We start from the raw sequence: 17,521 nt of genomic DNA on the forward strand, positions 1-17,521 counted from the left end.
TAGGACCAAGGACTTTAAATAAACTATTTAGAGGCCAGCACTGCAGTGTAGAGGGTAAAGCTGCTGCCTGCGGCACAGGCATCCCTTGTAGGTGCTGGTTCAAGTCCCCACTGCTCCATTTGCAATCCAGCTCCTGCTAACGAGCTTGAGAAAACAGTAGAAGATGGCCCAAGTGCTTGGGCCCCTGCACCCACATCCTGGCTCCTGGCTTCTGAATGGCCCAGCTCCAGCTGTTGCAGCCATTTGGGGAATGAGCCAGCAGATGGAAGCTCTCTCTCTCTTCTCTCTCCCTTTCTCTCTCTGTAACTCTGCCTTTCAAATAAATAATTAACTCTTTTAAAATAAATAAATAAACTGTTTAAAGTAACTGTAAAGAACTAAATGAAGAATGGAAGAATTTAAAAAAAAAACAGGAAAACAGTATCTCAACAAATAGATAACATCAATAAAGAGAGAGAAATGAAAAGGAGCTAAGAAGACTTATAACTGAAATGACAACTCATTATAGGGCTTCTTTTTTTTTTTAAGATTTATCTATTTATTTGAGACAGAGGTACAGATACAGAGAGAGATTGCCAAGGGTGGGCCAGGTCGAAGCCAGAAAGCAGAAGCCAGTAACTTCTTCTGAGTCTCCCACATGTGTGCAGGGGCCCAAGCACTTGGGTCATCCTCTGCTGCTTTCCCAGGCACATTAGCAGGGAGCTGGATCAGAAGCAGAGCAGCTGGGACTCTACCTGGCACTCATATGGGATGCCAGCACCGCAAGTGGAGGCTTAACAGTCTACACCACAGCACCAACATCTCATTACAGGGTTTCAACAGATTTGAGCAGAAAAAAAAAAAAAGAATTAGATATACACAGAACACATTACACATTTTTCTCAGATAAACATGGGACATTCTATAGGATAGATAATTTGTTAGGCTATAAAACAAATCTCAATAAATTTAAAAATATTAGAAGCATACCAAGTATCTTCATCATTGTAGAATGAAATTAAACATCAATGACAGAGAATCTGGAAAATTCACAGTATGTGGAAATTAAACCAATGAGTCAAAGAAAAAAATCACATAGAAATTAGAAAATATATTGAAATGAATATAAATGAAAACACAACATGCCAAAAGTTATGGGATACAATGAAAATTAGATAGATAGAAGAAAGATATAGCTATATGAATACCCACATTAAAAAAGATCTCTCATCAATAACCTAATTTATCACCTTAAGAAACTAGGGTTGGGAGGGTAGATAGCAAACTAAATACAAAGCAAACAGAAGGAAACAATAAAAATTTTGAATCAGAGACTACTAAAAGGGAGAAAAAAAGCTAAAGAGAACCATGAAATCAGAAGTTGGTTCTTTGAAAAGAACAACAGAATTGTTAAAGTTTACCTATACTGGCCCAGAGAAAAAGAGAGGTATCTCAAATTATTAGGAATGGAAGGGGAACATACTGCAGAACATTATAGAAATAAAAAGGATTGTAAGGGAATCATATAAATAATTATACACTAATAAACTAGATGACCTGAATGAAATGGAAAAATTTGTAGAACTGAAGAAAATACCAAAACCAGCTCAAGAAGAAATAGGAAATCTGGATAGATATAAAACAAGTAAAGAAATGTAATTCATAATAGAATGTCAAAAAAAAAAAAAAGCTTCACTGGTGAATTCTACCAAACATTTAAAGAATAATTAATACCACTCATTCTCAAAGTCTTTGAAAGACCATAACAGGTGAAAGTATTTTCTGACTCATTGAGACCAATATTTTTGTGATATGGATGAGTTGAGCCTAAAATTCATAAGGGATTGCAAGCAACCCTGAAGAGCCCAAACAATCTTGGACAAGAATAAAATTGGCATACTTGTACTTTCTGATTTCAAACCTTACTAAAAAGATACTGTAATAGAAATAGAATTCATAGCTACATTGGCCAGCACCGTGGCTCACTTGGCTAATCCTCCACCTGCGGCACCTGCACCCCAGGTTCTAGTCCCAGTTGGGGCACCAGATTCTGTCCTGGTTGCTCCTCTTCCAGTCCAGCTCTCTGCTCTGGCCCGGGAGTGCAGTGGAGGATGGCCCAAGTCCTTGGACCCTGCACCCACATGGGAGACCAGGAGAAGCACCTGGCTCCTGGCTTCAGATTGGCGTGGTGTGCCAGCTGCAGCGGCCATTGGGGGGGTGAACCAACAGAAAAGGAGGACCTTTCTTTCTGTGTGTCTCTCTCTCTCACTGTCCACTCTGCCTGTCAAAAAAAAAAAAAAAAAAGAATTCATAGCTACATTGTCAGTATTTCAATTCTGTGGATAAAGTTAGACATAGATCAATTAAATAGAATTGAAAATCTGTAAATAGACCCATAATATCCAATCAATTAATTTTCAACAAGGGAGCCAAAGGCCATTTATTGGGGGAAATGATTTGTCTTTTCTTTCTTCAAGTTTTATTTATTTATTTATTTGAAAACCAGAATTACAGAGTCGGGGGGAGAGGGGGAGAGGAGAGAGACTCTTCCATCCCCTGGTTAACGCCCCAAATGGTCACAACGGCTGGGTCTGGGCCAAGCTGAAGCCAGAAACTTCTTTTTTTTTTTTTTTTTTTTTTTGACAGGCAGAGTGGACAGTGAGAGAGAGAGACAGAGAGAAAGGTCTTCCTTTGCCGTTGGTTCACCCTCCAATGGCCGCCGCGGCCGGCGCACCGCGCTGATCCGATGGCAGGAGCCAGGAGCCAGGAGCCAGGTGCTTTTCCTGGTCTCCCATGGGGTGCAGGGCCCAAGCACCTGGGCCATCCTCCACTGCACTCCCTGGCCACAGCAGAGAGCTGGCCTGGAAGAGGGGCAACCGGGACAGAATCCGGCGCCCCGACCGGGACTAGAACCCTGTGTGCCGGCGCCGCTAGGCAGAGGATTAGCCTAGTGAGCCGCGGCGCCAGCCAGGAATCAGAAACTTCTTCTGGGTTTCCCACATGGGTACAGGGGCCCAAGTACTCTGGCCATTTTCTGTGCTTTCCCAGGCACATTAGCAGGGAGCTGGATCGACAGTGGAGCAGCCGGGACTTGAACCTGTGCCCATATAGGATGCTGGCACTCTAGAAGGCAGCTTAACTTGCTGCGCCACAGCACCGGCCCCCATGAATAGTCTTTCCAACAAGTTGTTCTAGGACAACTGGATAGCCACGTGAAAAAGAATGAAGTTGCATTTTTATCTGTCACCATACAAAAATCAACTCAAGTGTCATGCATTTGTCTCAGGGATTAAAGCACCACTTGGATGCCCATGCCCCATATCAGAGTCCCTTCAAACACTATTGGTAGGAATGTAAAATGGTGTAGCTGCTGTGGAAAAGAGTTTGGTGGGTCCTCAAAAAATTTAGGCTCTACTAATGTGCCTGGGAGACAGCAGATGATGACTCAAATACTTGCGTTCCTGCTACCCACATGGGAGCCCTGAATAGGGTTCCTGGATCCTGGCAGGTTGGCCCAGCCACAGCTGTTGCAGGCATTTGTGGAGTGAATGAACAGATGGAAGATTCTCTCTCTCTCTCTCTCTCTCTCTCGTCCTCTCTTCCTCTGCCATTTGAATAAATTAGCTATGTTTCCCTTAAGTTCAGTCTCTTTCTGTTTTGCCAAGTGATCTTTCCTCTTGCCTGCTCTCTCACCTGCGGTGCCATACACCTTAGGATCATGCAGCTGGAGCTTGGTATCATGCCAGGCTCTTTGGACTTTCTGCCTCCAAAACTAATCTTTTAGCTGAAAAAAGTAAAACAACTGATGGAATGGAGTTCCAGGCTCTCAGTTTTTCAAATTCATGAGGATAGATTCTGAAAATTTCTGAAGGTACCATGAATGAGTGTTAGGTTCTTTGCTCTTCAGTCTCAATGGCAGTGTTGTGTGTGCAGGAAGACTAAGGAAGAATATTAATGCTGGCTAACTCTTGCACGTGGTTGACTATGACGAAGAGACAGAAATTTTTCAAGAGCTCAGCCTGAACTCTGCTCCTACATTCATGGATTCCCCCACACACCCTCAGAGAGCAGAATCCAAAAAGCTGATACTTTGACCATCAAATAATTGGATATACAACTGGACCCTAGGAAAGTGGATTGCTGACAGAAAAGACATTCACGTTTGGGTTTTCAGGCTACCCAACTACTCTGGCACCATTGCTTTCACCCTTTAATTGTCACTTGTTGGTGGGTTGCTTTGTAGAAGAACAACTTGGAGTTCATTTAAAGTAAGACTAGTTAGGCCTTTGCATCTCTATGTATAGTCTCGCCATGTATCTCTATGTATAGTCTTGCCATGACTTGTGGCCAGATGCGGAATCATATCCATGGACCTCCATGTGCTCATAAGAACCCACACAAGGGCAAGTGAACACGTTCATGGGAGCGGCCAGACTTAATTCATGGTAGAGTTACACACTATTCTGGTACTGAGTGCTGTGTCATCATGGAGATGGTTTTTCCACATGAAGCAGCAACTTCCAAAGGAGATGCTAGAAAAGGAGCTAATTTGCATGTAGGATTAGGCCTGGCGTTCTTCAGTTTTTTACTTTCAAGTTCCCATCTATCCTTATTGCTTTTTTAATTAAAGGAAGGCAAGTGGGATTTACAGAAAGTGAATGTTTACCATGAAGACAAATTTTGTTCCTGACCTTAAAATATTTTGAATACTTAAGTTCATTTCTTTGTTTCTTACAATAAGCTACCTTATTATTATATACTTTAAAAGTAACTGGGATTTCCTAGTAAATTCAATTCATAGAAATGGATGGTAACATGTAACAATCTACAAAGGAAACATTGAAGTTTTTTTCAAACATTTTATATTCAGTATGTGTCACAGAATTGAAAGACAATGTAACTATGAATTCACGTTTTAGAAGGTTGCACTCATTAGTAAAGGAAATCACAGTGGTATTAAAGGAAACATATGTGTTAAAGAGCTCCTAGCGGTGTACAGGAATAGAGCATATGCATGAAAATGTGACAGGTACTGAATATTATACTTACTGCAGCTTAAGCTGTATCTTTAAAAGTTCAACATAGTTATCATGTGACCCAGCAATTCCATCTATAATCATTCCACTGATATGCCCAAGAGAATAAAAAATACATGTCAAATAAAAACTTTTACCTGAATATTTATAGCAACATTATTTGTAATAGCCAAAAAGTTGAAATGACCTAATGCCCATTCATTGATGAATAGGGTATGTGGAATGTCCATATCATGGAATATTATTCAGTTATAAAAAGGAATGAAGTGCAGATACATGCGATTGCATGTAAGCCTTACGCATATGCTGAGTGTATTGTATTCTATTCGTATGAAATATCCAGAGTAAGCAAATTCGTGAAGAAACAAAGCAGACCAGTGTTTGCACTGGCTGGGAAAAAAGAGGACTTGAGACTTACTCCTCGATGAGTACAAGATCTCTTTTTCTTTTTTGGTATGATAAAGATATTCTGGGGGCCAATACTGTGATACAGCAGGTTAAGCCACAGCCTGCAGTGCCAGCATCCCAATTGGGTGTCAGTTCAAGTCCCAGGAGCTCCATCTCTGATCCAGCCCTCTCATAATATGCCTGGGAAAGCAGCAGAAGATGGCCCAAGTCCCTGGGCCCCTGTACCCAAATGGGAGACCCAGAGGAAGCTCCTGGCTTCAACCTGGTACAGTCCTTGCCGTTGCAGCCATTTGGAGGGTGAACCAGCAGATGCAAGATCTCTTTCTCTCTCCGTAGCTCTCTACCTTTCAAATAAATAAATAATCTTTTTTTAAAAAAATGTTCCGGAGTTAGATTGTGATGATAGTTGTACAACATTGTGAATGTATTAAAAACCACATAATTGTATATTTTTAAATGGCTAATATGGTGAATTTGATGTTATATGAATTCTACCCCAATAAAAAATTTGTGAACTGCAGGGCAAATATTCCATAAAATATAGCTGACAATGGAATTGTACCTAAAATACCCAAAACCTCCTTAAAGTCTATAAGAGGAAGAAAGACAATCCAATAGGAAGGAAAAAAAAGAGAAAAGAGATTTGAACTGGCACTTTACAAAAGTGAGTGTATAAGTGGCCAATATTTTCTTGTGAAAAGGTGTACAAGCATTAAAGAAAAAATGCAATGGGAATTTAATTATATTAGTATCCTACTTGGAATCTATTTAGATGATTATATAGTTCTCTCCTTTGTCCAAATGTTGTGAAAAAATCATCACCTGAGTAATCAGGGTATACTTTGCTTGTCTTGTGAGCTGATGTGCCAGTTATTAAGCTGTTGTCTTTCATGAGTAAACCTATAGCACTAGTCTGTGCTTTCTCAGCTTGGGGATGAGACTGCAAATCATAGCCCTTCTCCTCTGCCAGCTGGTGCTCTGCTAGGCTCCATTTCCTTCACGGAGGAACATTACAAGGCTGGAGGAAGGGGAAGAATCTCGCTCCTTTCCGTTCTCTGTAGGCCTCTTGTGGGCTTCCTGTGCCTGCAAGTCCTATCTCAGCAACACTGCTTCACTCCCAATAACATCAATAACATTCTTCCAAGAGCAACAGTTGAACCCAATTTTTAGTTTTTCTAACACTTTCAAGATCAGCTTCATTGTACCTCTCCTTAGAGATCCGGTTCCCAGCTCTACGAGGCCTCCACAGAGGTCAGAGACACCAGCACCAGTTGAGAGCAGCAGCAGAGTTTAAGTTCAGTGAGCTTCCGCTCTAAGTTTCTAAGGTTTAACAATTCCAGCCTCCTCAATTTATTCTTCGACCTTAGGGGAGCTAGCTCCTGTAGTTGCTTACCTCCATGATATCTGAGAGTTCTCTTCAGTCTTTTCTTTACCTTGTTAATGACCATCTAATACAGCCATGTGCAATATATATGACGGTAGTCTCACATATTCCCTAGTGACATCATAGTCATCTAGTTTGTGTAAAAAGCACATTTAGCTGTTCCCACAATGACAGATCATCTAACAAGGCAGTTCGTTTTCAGAATGTATCCTTGCCAATAAGCAATACATAAGAGTAATGAATAATTCTTACGTTAAATCTGTTTAAATAATTGGTGTGCTTTCTGTGCCCTGATTAGGCTCTGACAAATGTTACGATGTTATGAAAGGATGAGACATCAGCTGTTCTTGAATAATGATCTTAATAACCTGGATGTCTCCTTTCAAAGTTTTAATGAGGGAAATTCGTTAAAGCTGTGGCATGAGGGTGACCGATGGGTAAGTGGAGGGAGCAAGTGGAATTTGAAGGGCCAGAGGAAGGCTGTGGTTAGAAGTGTGAAGTACACAGTCAGCCCACTTTCCTTCTTTGGGCTCTAGATCTCTCATTAGTGAAACAAAGAGAACCAACCAAATAATCTCAAATACACCCTCACACTTCAGGCCTGTCAATTTTCTAGAACCTTTGAGTCTACGTAATTTAAACTCTCAGGGAGGATGTGGGTCCAAATGTCCAGTCCCAGTGGGTTAGTCATTGCCTATTTTTTAAAATGTCATAATCAAAGATCCATCTATTCTCCAATATTTAGAATGCCAGCAGTGGTATCGTTGCCATCTATTAACTTCTATGGATTAATTTCAGATGTGCAAGATTTGGATTCTTACATGGGATGGAACCAGTCTGATAGCTGTAATTTTGGTTGATTTTTCAGAGACCTAGAAGGAAAAATAATACAAAGAATTATACTGTATTTACTAAAGTTTGAGTTTGAGATAATTGAGTGTCTATCAAATCATATAATGATTTGCATGGCCAAAATGAAAAATGAGGGCGAAACAATAAGAAAAACAATAAGAAAAACTATGGTAGCATGGAAAAGTCATAGTTTCTAAGTTTAACGAAACTCTCTGTGCTGCCCAGAAATCTTTGTTTTTCCTTGGTTCTCATTCTTCTAATTCTCAGAGAAAATAGCAGTCATCAGAGGGAAGCTCCCTCCGCTTTCTGCCATTGCATCTCTAAATTTACCCATAGCACTGAACTTTTTCCTTTCTTTTACAATGGAAATTTATCACTGCTTTCTCTCTAAGGTTAGCCTTAAATATCCTATCTTCTCAGGAGTCTTGATTTGACAATTATTTCTCAGAAAGATTTCTCCTAGTCCTCTATTTTGTCATGTGATACTATCTTCTGGCACTTTTCTGTGGCTTCAGATTTTTATACACAACTTAGATTTCTCCTGTGAACTTAAGACTTAGACATCCAACTGTGTTCTTAAGTCCTCTGCTTGAATATTGCACAGAAGATATTTAATGTTAAAGTCATCATCTCTCCCCCAAAGCACTGCCTTTTCATGTGTTGCTTTATCCCATGGATCTATCAGTGTTGACAAGACAAAAACAAGAGGACCATTCCACACTCAGAGCACTCTTACAATCTCTACAGCAACTCTACCAGTAAGCCATTCTGGCTTTACTTCCAAAGCATCTCTGAAATCCAGCCTTATCTCCATTCCCTGCCACCACAAGACTTTAATTCACTGTCATCTCTTGGGCGGGTTATTGCAATAGTCCCCTAATTGGTCTCCCTGTTCGTGAACTCTGAAAAAAGACTCTGCAGTCACTTGAGCTGGTGCTCCTGTGGGATGCTGCAGCAATCAAAGCCAGGAGCCAGGAGCTTCTTCTGGGTCTCCCACGCAGATGCAGGGGCCCAAAGACTTGGGCCATCCTCCACTGCTTTCCCAGGCCATAGCAGAGAGCTGGATTGGAAGAGGAGCAACCGGGACTAGAACCGGTGCCCATATGGGAAGCCAACACCGCAGGCAGAGAATTAACCTATGCGCCACGGCGCCAGCCCCATGTAACTCTGTCTTTCAAATAAATTAATTAATATTTTCACAGAGAGGCAGGGTGAAGGAATGTTGTGAATCATAGAATCATTAGAGAAACAAGGCCCCTGGTCACAATAAGTATCAGACAGCAAAGTTGGTCTTCACTTCACTATGTGGATTTCCACGAGTGTAGGAGGAACCTGAAAAATATGTAGTAGTGAGCCTTGCCTCTCCTCGGGAAGGTGTTTCTCTCTGAACACATTCTGATGTTATGGTCTCATAGGTAGCACGTGACTAACACAACCTCCTGAGCGTCTTTTAACTGACTCCTTACTCCTGCATGTTTGCCTAGCACTTTCAAAGGCTCAAGATTACTGGGTTCTGGCTCCTGGTAATGTTTGCCGTAACTACTTCTCACCCCTCTATCAGAGACTGCACTCTGCCAGTCTGCTCTTTCTTTGGTTCCTAGCATTCTGACCTTAATTATCTCCAACATGTGTTTGTAAGATTGCTTTGGTTTTCCCTGTCTACAGGAATTAAGTACCCAATGGCACTCCATTGCCCAACAACCAGTTTAACCCTCCAAGAAGAGGTCATAAGATATTGTAGATAAAGACTCACCAGCACTGATACACCCTCTGTAGTTTCTTTGTGCTTAGGACAAATGAAAAGCATTGTTACTTTTAAATGTATATAAAAGGTTTTCACATATAAAATAACAAGAGCAAGAATCCATCAGTCCATTTACTTAAGTACTTAATATTACCAAAGATGTACTGAACATATACTATGTGCCAGATCCATTATTGATTGCAAATAGTAATGAACATGATAAAAATGATTACAGTTAAGGACCTCATATGTTATAGCTTAAAAAAAAAAAACCAGAATCCACAACCTAATACTTTGAGACACAAATAAAAGAGAAAGTGACCTACATCATTGGAACAATGGAACTTAACTGATTTCTGTGGGGAGCAAACCGGACTAGACTAAGTTACTGGAATTAAGACTTATTCTATGCATCTGCTCTCCCACAATATGGCGCTGGGAGAGGAGAAAACAGCTTCTACGCAGCTGCCTCCAGTTCAACCAATAAACTGTAGGACTTGCTCCTGATTGGAGGAGAGCAGCGTACTCGGCGTGTGGGCAGCCGAGTTAGGATTGGCGGAGGAGGACTATAAAGGAGGAGAGAGACGGCATGCACCGGGAACATCTAAGGGGAACATCTATCTGAAGGAACACCTGTGCAGCCCCCCAGAGAGCCGGCCGGCGGTGTGCCGCTCCCCTGCGGAAGTGGGGAATGTGGCCAGGGGGAACCGCCCTTCCACGGAGGTGGAAGGGATAGTAGCCAACCCGGGAAGAACCAGCAGCAAACCCGGGGAGGGCCGAGCAGACGAAAGAACAGCGCAGGGTCTTGTGTCGTTCCTCCACGAAGAGGGGGAGCGACATAATGGTGCCGTGACTCGGATATGAAGCCTAGGCAGGGTTTAGTGTCGTTCCTCCATGAAGAGGGGGAGCGACAATTTCCAATGAACTCTTTCTACTTGTCTCAAAGTTTTGGGGAGCAAATACCACATGTAGTGCCTGAAGTCACCAACACGAATGATGCGTCTTAAAGAAACATGCACATGAAACCTCGGATGGAAGCTGTTTCTGTAAGCTGGCACGGCAGTCCCCTGGAGAAGCCACCTCCTGCTGGACCCCTGGCCTGACTGCCTTTCTCAGCGACGCCCCTTTTCAGCATGAAGCATCCAGAGCTTTGTTTGCCCAGTTGCTCTAACTGTGCCCAGTTGTTTGCCCATTGCTCTAACAGAAGTTAGGGTCCATTCTGGAGGGGCAGCAGGAATGTGAGGAGTCCGACGGGGCAGTGGGCAGTCAGGATGGTCCTGGTGGAGATTTAGGGTGCAAAATTCTTCCTTTCCCCAGAGGTTGTCTTTAGCAAGGTCAAAAGTACCTGCTGTGGCTCACTAGGCTAATCCTCCGCCTTGCGGCGCCGGCACACAGGGTTCTAGTCCCGGTCGGGGCGCCGGATTCTGTCCCGGCTGCCCCTCTTCCAGGCCAGCTCTCTGCTGTGGCCAGGGAGTGCAGTGGAGGATGGCCCAGGTGCTTGGGCCCTGCACCCCATGGGAGACCAGGAGAAGTACCTGGCTCCTGCCATCGGATCAGCGCAGTGCGCCGGCCGCGGTGGCCATTGGAGGGTGAACCAACGGCAAAAAGGAAGACCTTTCTCTCTGTCTCTCTCTCTCACTGTCCACTCTGCCTGTCAAAAAAAAAAAAAAAAAAAAAAAAAAAAGTACCTGCCTGCTTCCTCCTTGGAAGCTTCCAAGAGAATAGCAAGGGAGTGACGGTTCCCTCTGAGCTCCCAGTTTACTGTAAAGCAAATTAGTATCCCACCCTTCTGATGGTGCCTTTTATTTTATCATGAGCAAGCCAGACAGCATAAAAGATAGCAACTCTTTGATGGGTTTTGTCCCCACCTTGTAACTGAATGTCAAGTTTTTTTTTTTCCTTCCCCAAAATTGTGTTTAAAAACCTCAGTACCACCAGCCCCTTGGGTATTTCCCTCTCTTGGAAGCCCCCCTCCATGCCTCTCTGGCTGGTGGTCTCTGACTAATAAATCTTGCTTTTAATTAAAAAAAAAAAGCCACCTATTTCAAAATGGCAGTTTCTTTGTAACATTTACTGACACTACACTGCCACACTACACAGATTGATAGTTTAACAATCTCCTCATATGTATGGGCTACAAAAATTATTTGTAGCTTTGATTTCATTAGAAACAAAGGATTTAAAGCTGAAGGCTAAGTTTATGCTGATTTTTTATATCCTTTGGATATATTTCAGTGTATTTGGTTTTATGTATTTAAATGCTGATTACTCAGAAGTTGAGTCTATCACTTTTTTGACATACCACATCCTTGCCAAACATCAAAATAAAATACTTGCTAAGTTTTCATAATTACCTGAAATCATACTCCTTATTCAAGGCCCATAGAGACAATAGAATCAGTAATAATAGAATTAGTTTTATTTTGGATCTCATTCTTTCCTAGGAGGAAAAAGAAACAGATGAAATTAAATAAAGTATAGTACATGCAGAGTAAGCCGTGGTAAAGCCTGCCTCACCATGACTTAAACACATTGACTACAGTTGAGGCACTACGGCTCCTCGGATGTCTGTCTATATGAAGGTAGAGTTGAAACAGTAGAAACACTTGGTGTTATTTGAGCTAAGATTGAGAAGATTTTTAAGACATTAGTCTGTCTTTGCTGGCCTTGGCACCAGCAATCTTATTACCTTCATTTGTCTTTTTACAGTATAAGGAATGTAAAAATGCCACTTCCAAGCCTAACTTCCTAGGCAGGGTGTTAGCAAAAAAGATATTTATGAAAATACTTACCTGACCTCAAAAGGGTTGTATACCAGGAAGAACATTGTTAATTATTTTTAATTACATGATATAATGAAGCTGATCATCCCAAGAAAGGTAAGACTGATAGCAGCATAAAACATATGTTCCTTCTCAAAAGTATTTGAATACAAAACTGATTCAGAGGCTCAGCTGTACTGTTCAGGTTACCTGTGTGTGGATCTTAGATTTTTAGCCATCAAGATTATGAAACTTCTTTGTGTTATTTAATCTACCCAATAAGAAACTGTCTATGTGCAAAAAAGGATCTGGCTATGGCTAAATTTGATTAAAATCAAGGATAATCTCTTACCTTTCCTTTGTCGGAATTTCCATAGATTCCTCACTTAACATTTATGGTATAGTAGTTTGAACAGATATGTGGAGAATCTTGAGTGGACAGACGTTTTTCAAAGTGGACATTTTGAGACCTCTGAAACATCATGAGTCAGAAAGCCAGTATGGGTTCTGCTGTACTCTTCAGTTTGTGTGTTTGTTATTTCAGTCATCTGTGAATTATGATGTCATCAGTTTCTGTTCTGATGATGAAAGCATTAGATAGTTGTCATAACAATTTTCATGCCAGTAACTTCTGCTTATCATTACCAGGGACTCAGATTTGGTCCATTTTTTTTAAAAATAGAACTCCTTTAAGCTACTTTTATGTTTCAGGGATTGTTAAAAATAAATTTTTACTTGAGATAAAATTTACATGAAATAAACTATATAATTTAAGTTTGTATTTCACTGGGTTTGTTATAGTTATTCATGTTTGTTTAACAATCACCTTAATTAAGACATAGAACATTGTTTGACACCAATAAATTTCCTTGTGCCCCTTTGAGTCAATGCTGTCCCTCATCCAGGAAAACAGTATAAATTCAGATACTGGGAGTGATAAACAAAGACTTCAAAGCAGTTATTATGAAAAATGTTTAAGGATTTAATAGAAAATTTTGTCAAAATGAATGAACAGATAGGAATTCTTAGCAAAGCAATCAAAATCTACAAAAACAATGGACATTCTAGATCTTTAAAAAGTATTATATTTGAAATAAAAATGTTACTGGATGGGCTAACCAACAGGCTGAACCCTGCAGAATGAAAATTCAATGAAATGAAAAATAAATAAATGTTAATCATTCCATGTGAAGAGAGGAAAATAATTGATAAAATAAGTAAACAAAACCTCAGTGACCTATGGGACTATATCAAGCAGCCTAATATGTGTATAATTGGATTCCAAAAAAAAGAGATGATAGAAAAATTTTCCAAATTTTATTTAAAACAAAATTATAAATATACAGCTCTAACAAGCTTAGCAAATCCCAAATAATAAAGAGAAAAAAGAAAACCACACCTGGGAAATCACAAGGCAACTTACTGAATTTTGCGCCAGTGACTCTCAAACTTTGCTGCATCTTGAATTTTGTGAGAAGCTTTTACAAATCGCCATGTCCAGGCTCCATCCTGTACTAATTGAATTGGAATCTCTGGGATGAGACCCAGGCATGACTGTGAACTCGCCACATGCTCCCCACCACTAAGAAAGGGGTCAAAGCTCGTATGAGTTTCTTTGGATTTGAGAGGCAGTATCCCCTTTAGATAGTAAGTGTAAAAGCAGTGAGCATCCAGTGAGGCTCTGACAAGAGAAAGTTCAGCTGGCCAAGGTTGCAAGTTACCCTGCCATTGGACCCTCATGACGGTCATATTATACATACTTCAATAGGTCTGAAGTGGACCAGAACGGTGGATGAAGACTTTGATTGGTGTTGATAGAAAACTTGTGGCAGAGACTCACTAAACAAGAGAATGCCTTTTTATAAAAATAAAATTATTTATATATTTGAAAGTCAGAGTTACACAGAGAGAGAAGGAGAGGCAGAGAAAGAGAGAGAGAGAGTCTTCCATCACTCCTCAATTGGCCGCAATGGCCAGAGCTGCGCCGATCCGAAGCCGGGAGCCAGGAGCTTCTTCTGGGTCTCCCACGTGGGTACAGGGGCCCAAGCACTTGGGCCATCTTTTACTGCTTTCCCAGCCCATAGCAGAGAGCTGTATCAGAAGTGAAGCAGCTGGGACTCGAACCGGTGCCCATATGGGATGCTGGCACTGCAGGCAGCAGCTTTACCTGCTATGCCACAGCGCCAGCCCCGAGAATGCCTTTTTGTCTTGGTCTGTTTTGCATCGCTACAACAAATACCTGCATCTGGGCACTTTACAAAGAAAAGAAGTGTATTTTGTTCACAATTCTGAGGTCTGAGAGCATGGTACCATGTCTGTTCAGCTTCTGGTGAGGGCCTCGTGGTAGTCAGGGCAGAAAAGTGGGAAGGGCAAGTGTTGTACGTGCAGACGAGCACATGTGTGAGGAAGACAAAGGGAGCTGCCAGACTTGCTTTATGACGGCCCACTTTCCTGGTAACCAATCCAATCCCGTGAGAGGACAACTCACTCACGCGAGAAAAGCATTAATCCCTGGTACCCACGCCATGCCTCTCAACAGTGTACATCAGGGCCCAGATCTCAGCATGAGTTCCGCTGAGGACAAACCATGTTCAAACCGTAACACAACCTTGGGCAAGTCACTGCAGCTTTTCTCCTTTAAACTGGAGTCCTCCCCGCTTTCTTCCATGTCGCTGTCAATATTGACTGACATTTGCTTGGGTGTGAGCTAAATTTACCATTTATTTTACAGGTTGAACAGTCAAATGAACTAAGGGATCCCAAAGGAATGGTTATTATCTGGATAAACAGACTCTAGGAAGCCTGGCCCTACGATGTTATCTGCATTCAGTAGTCTGCTATTAGGAGATGGGGGTGTGTGCTGGAGTAGTGTATTACATTGCATTTCTGGATTATAGTATGAGGGAGTGTTTTAGATGTGTGGGAAGAAGTGATTGACAGCCCGGCAGCCTTAAGTGGAAGGAGGTTACAGGCTGGAGACCTAGATCACAGCAGTGTGTTCTCTGAGAACTGCTGCATAGTGTAACCACGCCCCCAGGAAACCTGCTGCGGGCGCTCCGCTGCTGAGAGCGGGAGTGGATGCTGTGCATTTGGGTTTTCTTTTCTAGGAACTTAGAGTTTTGAAGGAAGAACTGCAGGGATTGGAGATAGTCTGGAGCTGGGTCATGCTAATAGGGAACCACTAGGGAGAACTCAAATTTTCAGCTTCTGAGGCCCCTAAACTTCCTGGGTTCTTACTCATGGCCTTGTTGCTGTGACGTGTTGGTGAATTTTTAAAGGATAACTCTTTAAAGAATGAAGGAGGGCTGGCGCCGTGGCTCACTAGGCTAATCCTCCGCCTTGCGGCGCCAGCACACAGGGTTCTAGTCCCGGTCGGGGCGCCGGATTCTGTCCCGGTTGCCCCTCTTCCAGGCCAGCTCTCTGCTGTGGCCAGGGAGTGCAGTGGAGGATGGCCCAAGTCCTTGGGCCCTGCACCCCATGGGAGACCAGGATAAGTACCTGGCTCCTGCCATCAGATCAGCGTGGTGCGCCGGCCGCGGCGGCCATTGGAGGGTGAACCAACGGCAAAAAGGAAGACCTTTCTCTCTGTCTCTCTCTCTCTGTCCACTCTGCCTGTTAAAAAATAAAAATTAAAAAAAAAAAAAAAAGAATGAAGGAGAAGAGAGAAGAAGAAGAAGAGACAGGGGAAAAGTCCTGATTCTAGTACTTGCTGACTTCTCCATGGTGTAATAACTGCACAGGGGCCTATTACAAGCCACCACCAGGACATCCATGACCAGGGACATGGAAAACACTGCATATATTGGCCTTCACAAGCCAGCTTCAGCACACCGCTGCCTGCTTATCAAACTCCCCCTTGTATTCAGTGGTACTCTCCAGTAACCTCCCAAGAAATTTTTGGGGGGTTTATACAGATCATGAGTGTTTCTGCTACTTGTAACTAAAAATGCACTTAACTCAAACTCCCTCTTGTGTCTAAATAATTACAGGCAATTCACTAAACATGTGTCCTAACTTGGCTAGCTTTTCACAGCCACATTTTTTAAATATTTATAGTCATTTAAATGTATGTGTGAAATTAATATCTATTTTTGCAAATATACAAAGTCTTCACCGGTTCCAGAAAATAATTGTTTTAATCACTACACCTGCATAGGTTAACATCTTTGGAAATTCCTGCCCTCTGGTGTCCAGTATAGGGAATGACTTCTGTCTCAGCTGCCAATGTTAATGGAAAACTAGGAAGTGAGGCAGAGATCCTTGGTGCCTCTCAAGGGACTATTCCCATGACAGAAGGGAATTGTGCATACTGGCTCCTCAATATTGGTTTCTTAGTGAAGTCCAAGAGAACTTTATACCAGGGTTTCTCAACTTTGGTACTGATGACATGTTGAGCCGGATAATTCTTTTTTATGGGAGGCTTGTCTGGTGCGTTGTAGGTTGTGTAACAGGATCCCTTGCTGGTAGCACACCTCCCCTCCCAGACAAAGCAAAAATGCCTCCAGACATTACCATTACCAAAAGTACCAGTGGTTGGCGGGGGTGGAGGGGATGGGGGTAGGGTATTCCCAGGCTGAGAAGCACTGCTCTGTGCTGATGAAGCACACTTATCCCATGTATCCCTCACTGACCTTGCAGCAGCACTGGACCCAGTTGGTTTTGGCACCATGTTGAAGTCTAATCCTGAAGCCCAGACTGAAATTCCTGAGTTCCTGTACTGTGTACTACAGGAGAAGATGTTCCAGATGCTTGATAAAAATGCATCTGCTTTTTCTTTTTAAAGATTTATTTTATTTATTTGAAAAAGTTAGAGAGAGAGGTAGAGCCAGAGAGAGAGAGAGAGAGAGAGAGGTCTTCCATTCTGCTGTTCACTCCCTAAATGACCGCAACAGCTGATCCAAAGCCAGGAGCCAGGAGCCAGGAGCTTCTTCTTGGTCTCCCATATGGGTGCAGGGGCCCAAGCACTTAGGCCATCTTCTACTGCTTTCCCAGGCCACAGCAGAGAGCTGGATTGGAAGTGGAGCAGCTAGGATATGAACCGGCGCCCACATGGGATGCCAGCACTGTAAGCTGGGGCTTTAACCCACTACACCACAGTGCCAGCCTCCACACTTGCTTTTTGATAGGGCATAGTCCACAATCCAAAAATTTTAAGTTATTACAGAAAAACATTTCTTAGGAGCATGATGGGAGTGAAGGGTTGACACATCATCCACTATTTAGTAAATGTTTGCTAAGCAGTGCCTTTGAGATAGGTGACATTAATAGATGCTTGAGCTGATGCAAAAGCAGATTATAGTTCTACCTTTAAGAAGCTAATGACAGAGGAGATCAATGGAGGATATTTTATAAGTAA

At 42.3% G+C, this 17,521-nt stretch overlaps 1 protein-coding gene, 1 long non-coding RNA gene and 1 pseudogene across 2 annotated transcripts in view; 2 read left to right on the forward strand and 1 right to left on the reverse strand.

Moving 5' to 3' along the window:
• LOC127493070 (tumor suppressor candidate 3 pseudogene) overlaps positions 1 to 11,071 on the forward strand; it is an 11,293-nt pseudogene extending 222 nt beyond the window's left edge.
• LOC100348940 (N-acetyllactosaminide alpha-1,3-galactosyltransferase) overlaps positions 1 to 12,711 on the reverse strand; it is a 20,940-nt gene extending 8,229 nt beyond the window's left edge. Inside the window, exons 1-4 of the mRNA XM_008273372.4 lie at positions 12,518 to 12,711; positions 11,758 to 11,843; positions 9,413 to 9,445; positions 7,629 to 7,679 (exon numbers count right to left, since the gene is read on the reverse strand). Of these exons, the coding sequence (XP_008271594.1) occupies positions 7,629 to 7,679; positions 9,413 to 9,445; positions 11,758 to 11,837 (164 nt within the window). The 5' untranslated portion in view covers positions 11,838 to 11,843; positions 12,518 to 12,711. The remainder of the gene's footprint in view (positions 1 to 7,628; positions 7,680 to 9,412; positions 9,446 to 11,757; positions 11,844 to 12,517) is intronic.
• Positions 1 to 17,521, forward strand: part of LOC127493200 (uncharacterized) — a 150,399-nt gene that overhangs the window by 82,210 nt on the left and 50,668 nt on the right. The window lies entirely within an intron of this gene.

The sequence above is a fragment of the Oryctolagus cuniculus genome, chromosome 1 (assembly GCF_964237555.1).
Source record: "Oryctolagus cuniculus chromosome 1, mOryCun1.1, whole genome shotgun sequence".
In the NCBI taxonomy this organism is placed as follows: Eukaryota; Metazoa; Chordata; class Mammalia; order Lagomorpha; family Leporidae; genus Oryctolagus; species Oryctolagus cuniculus.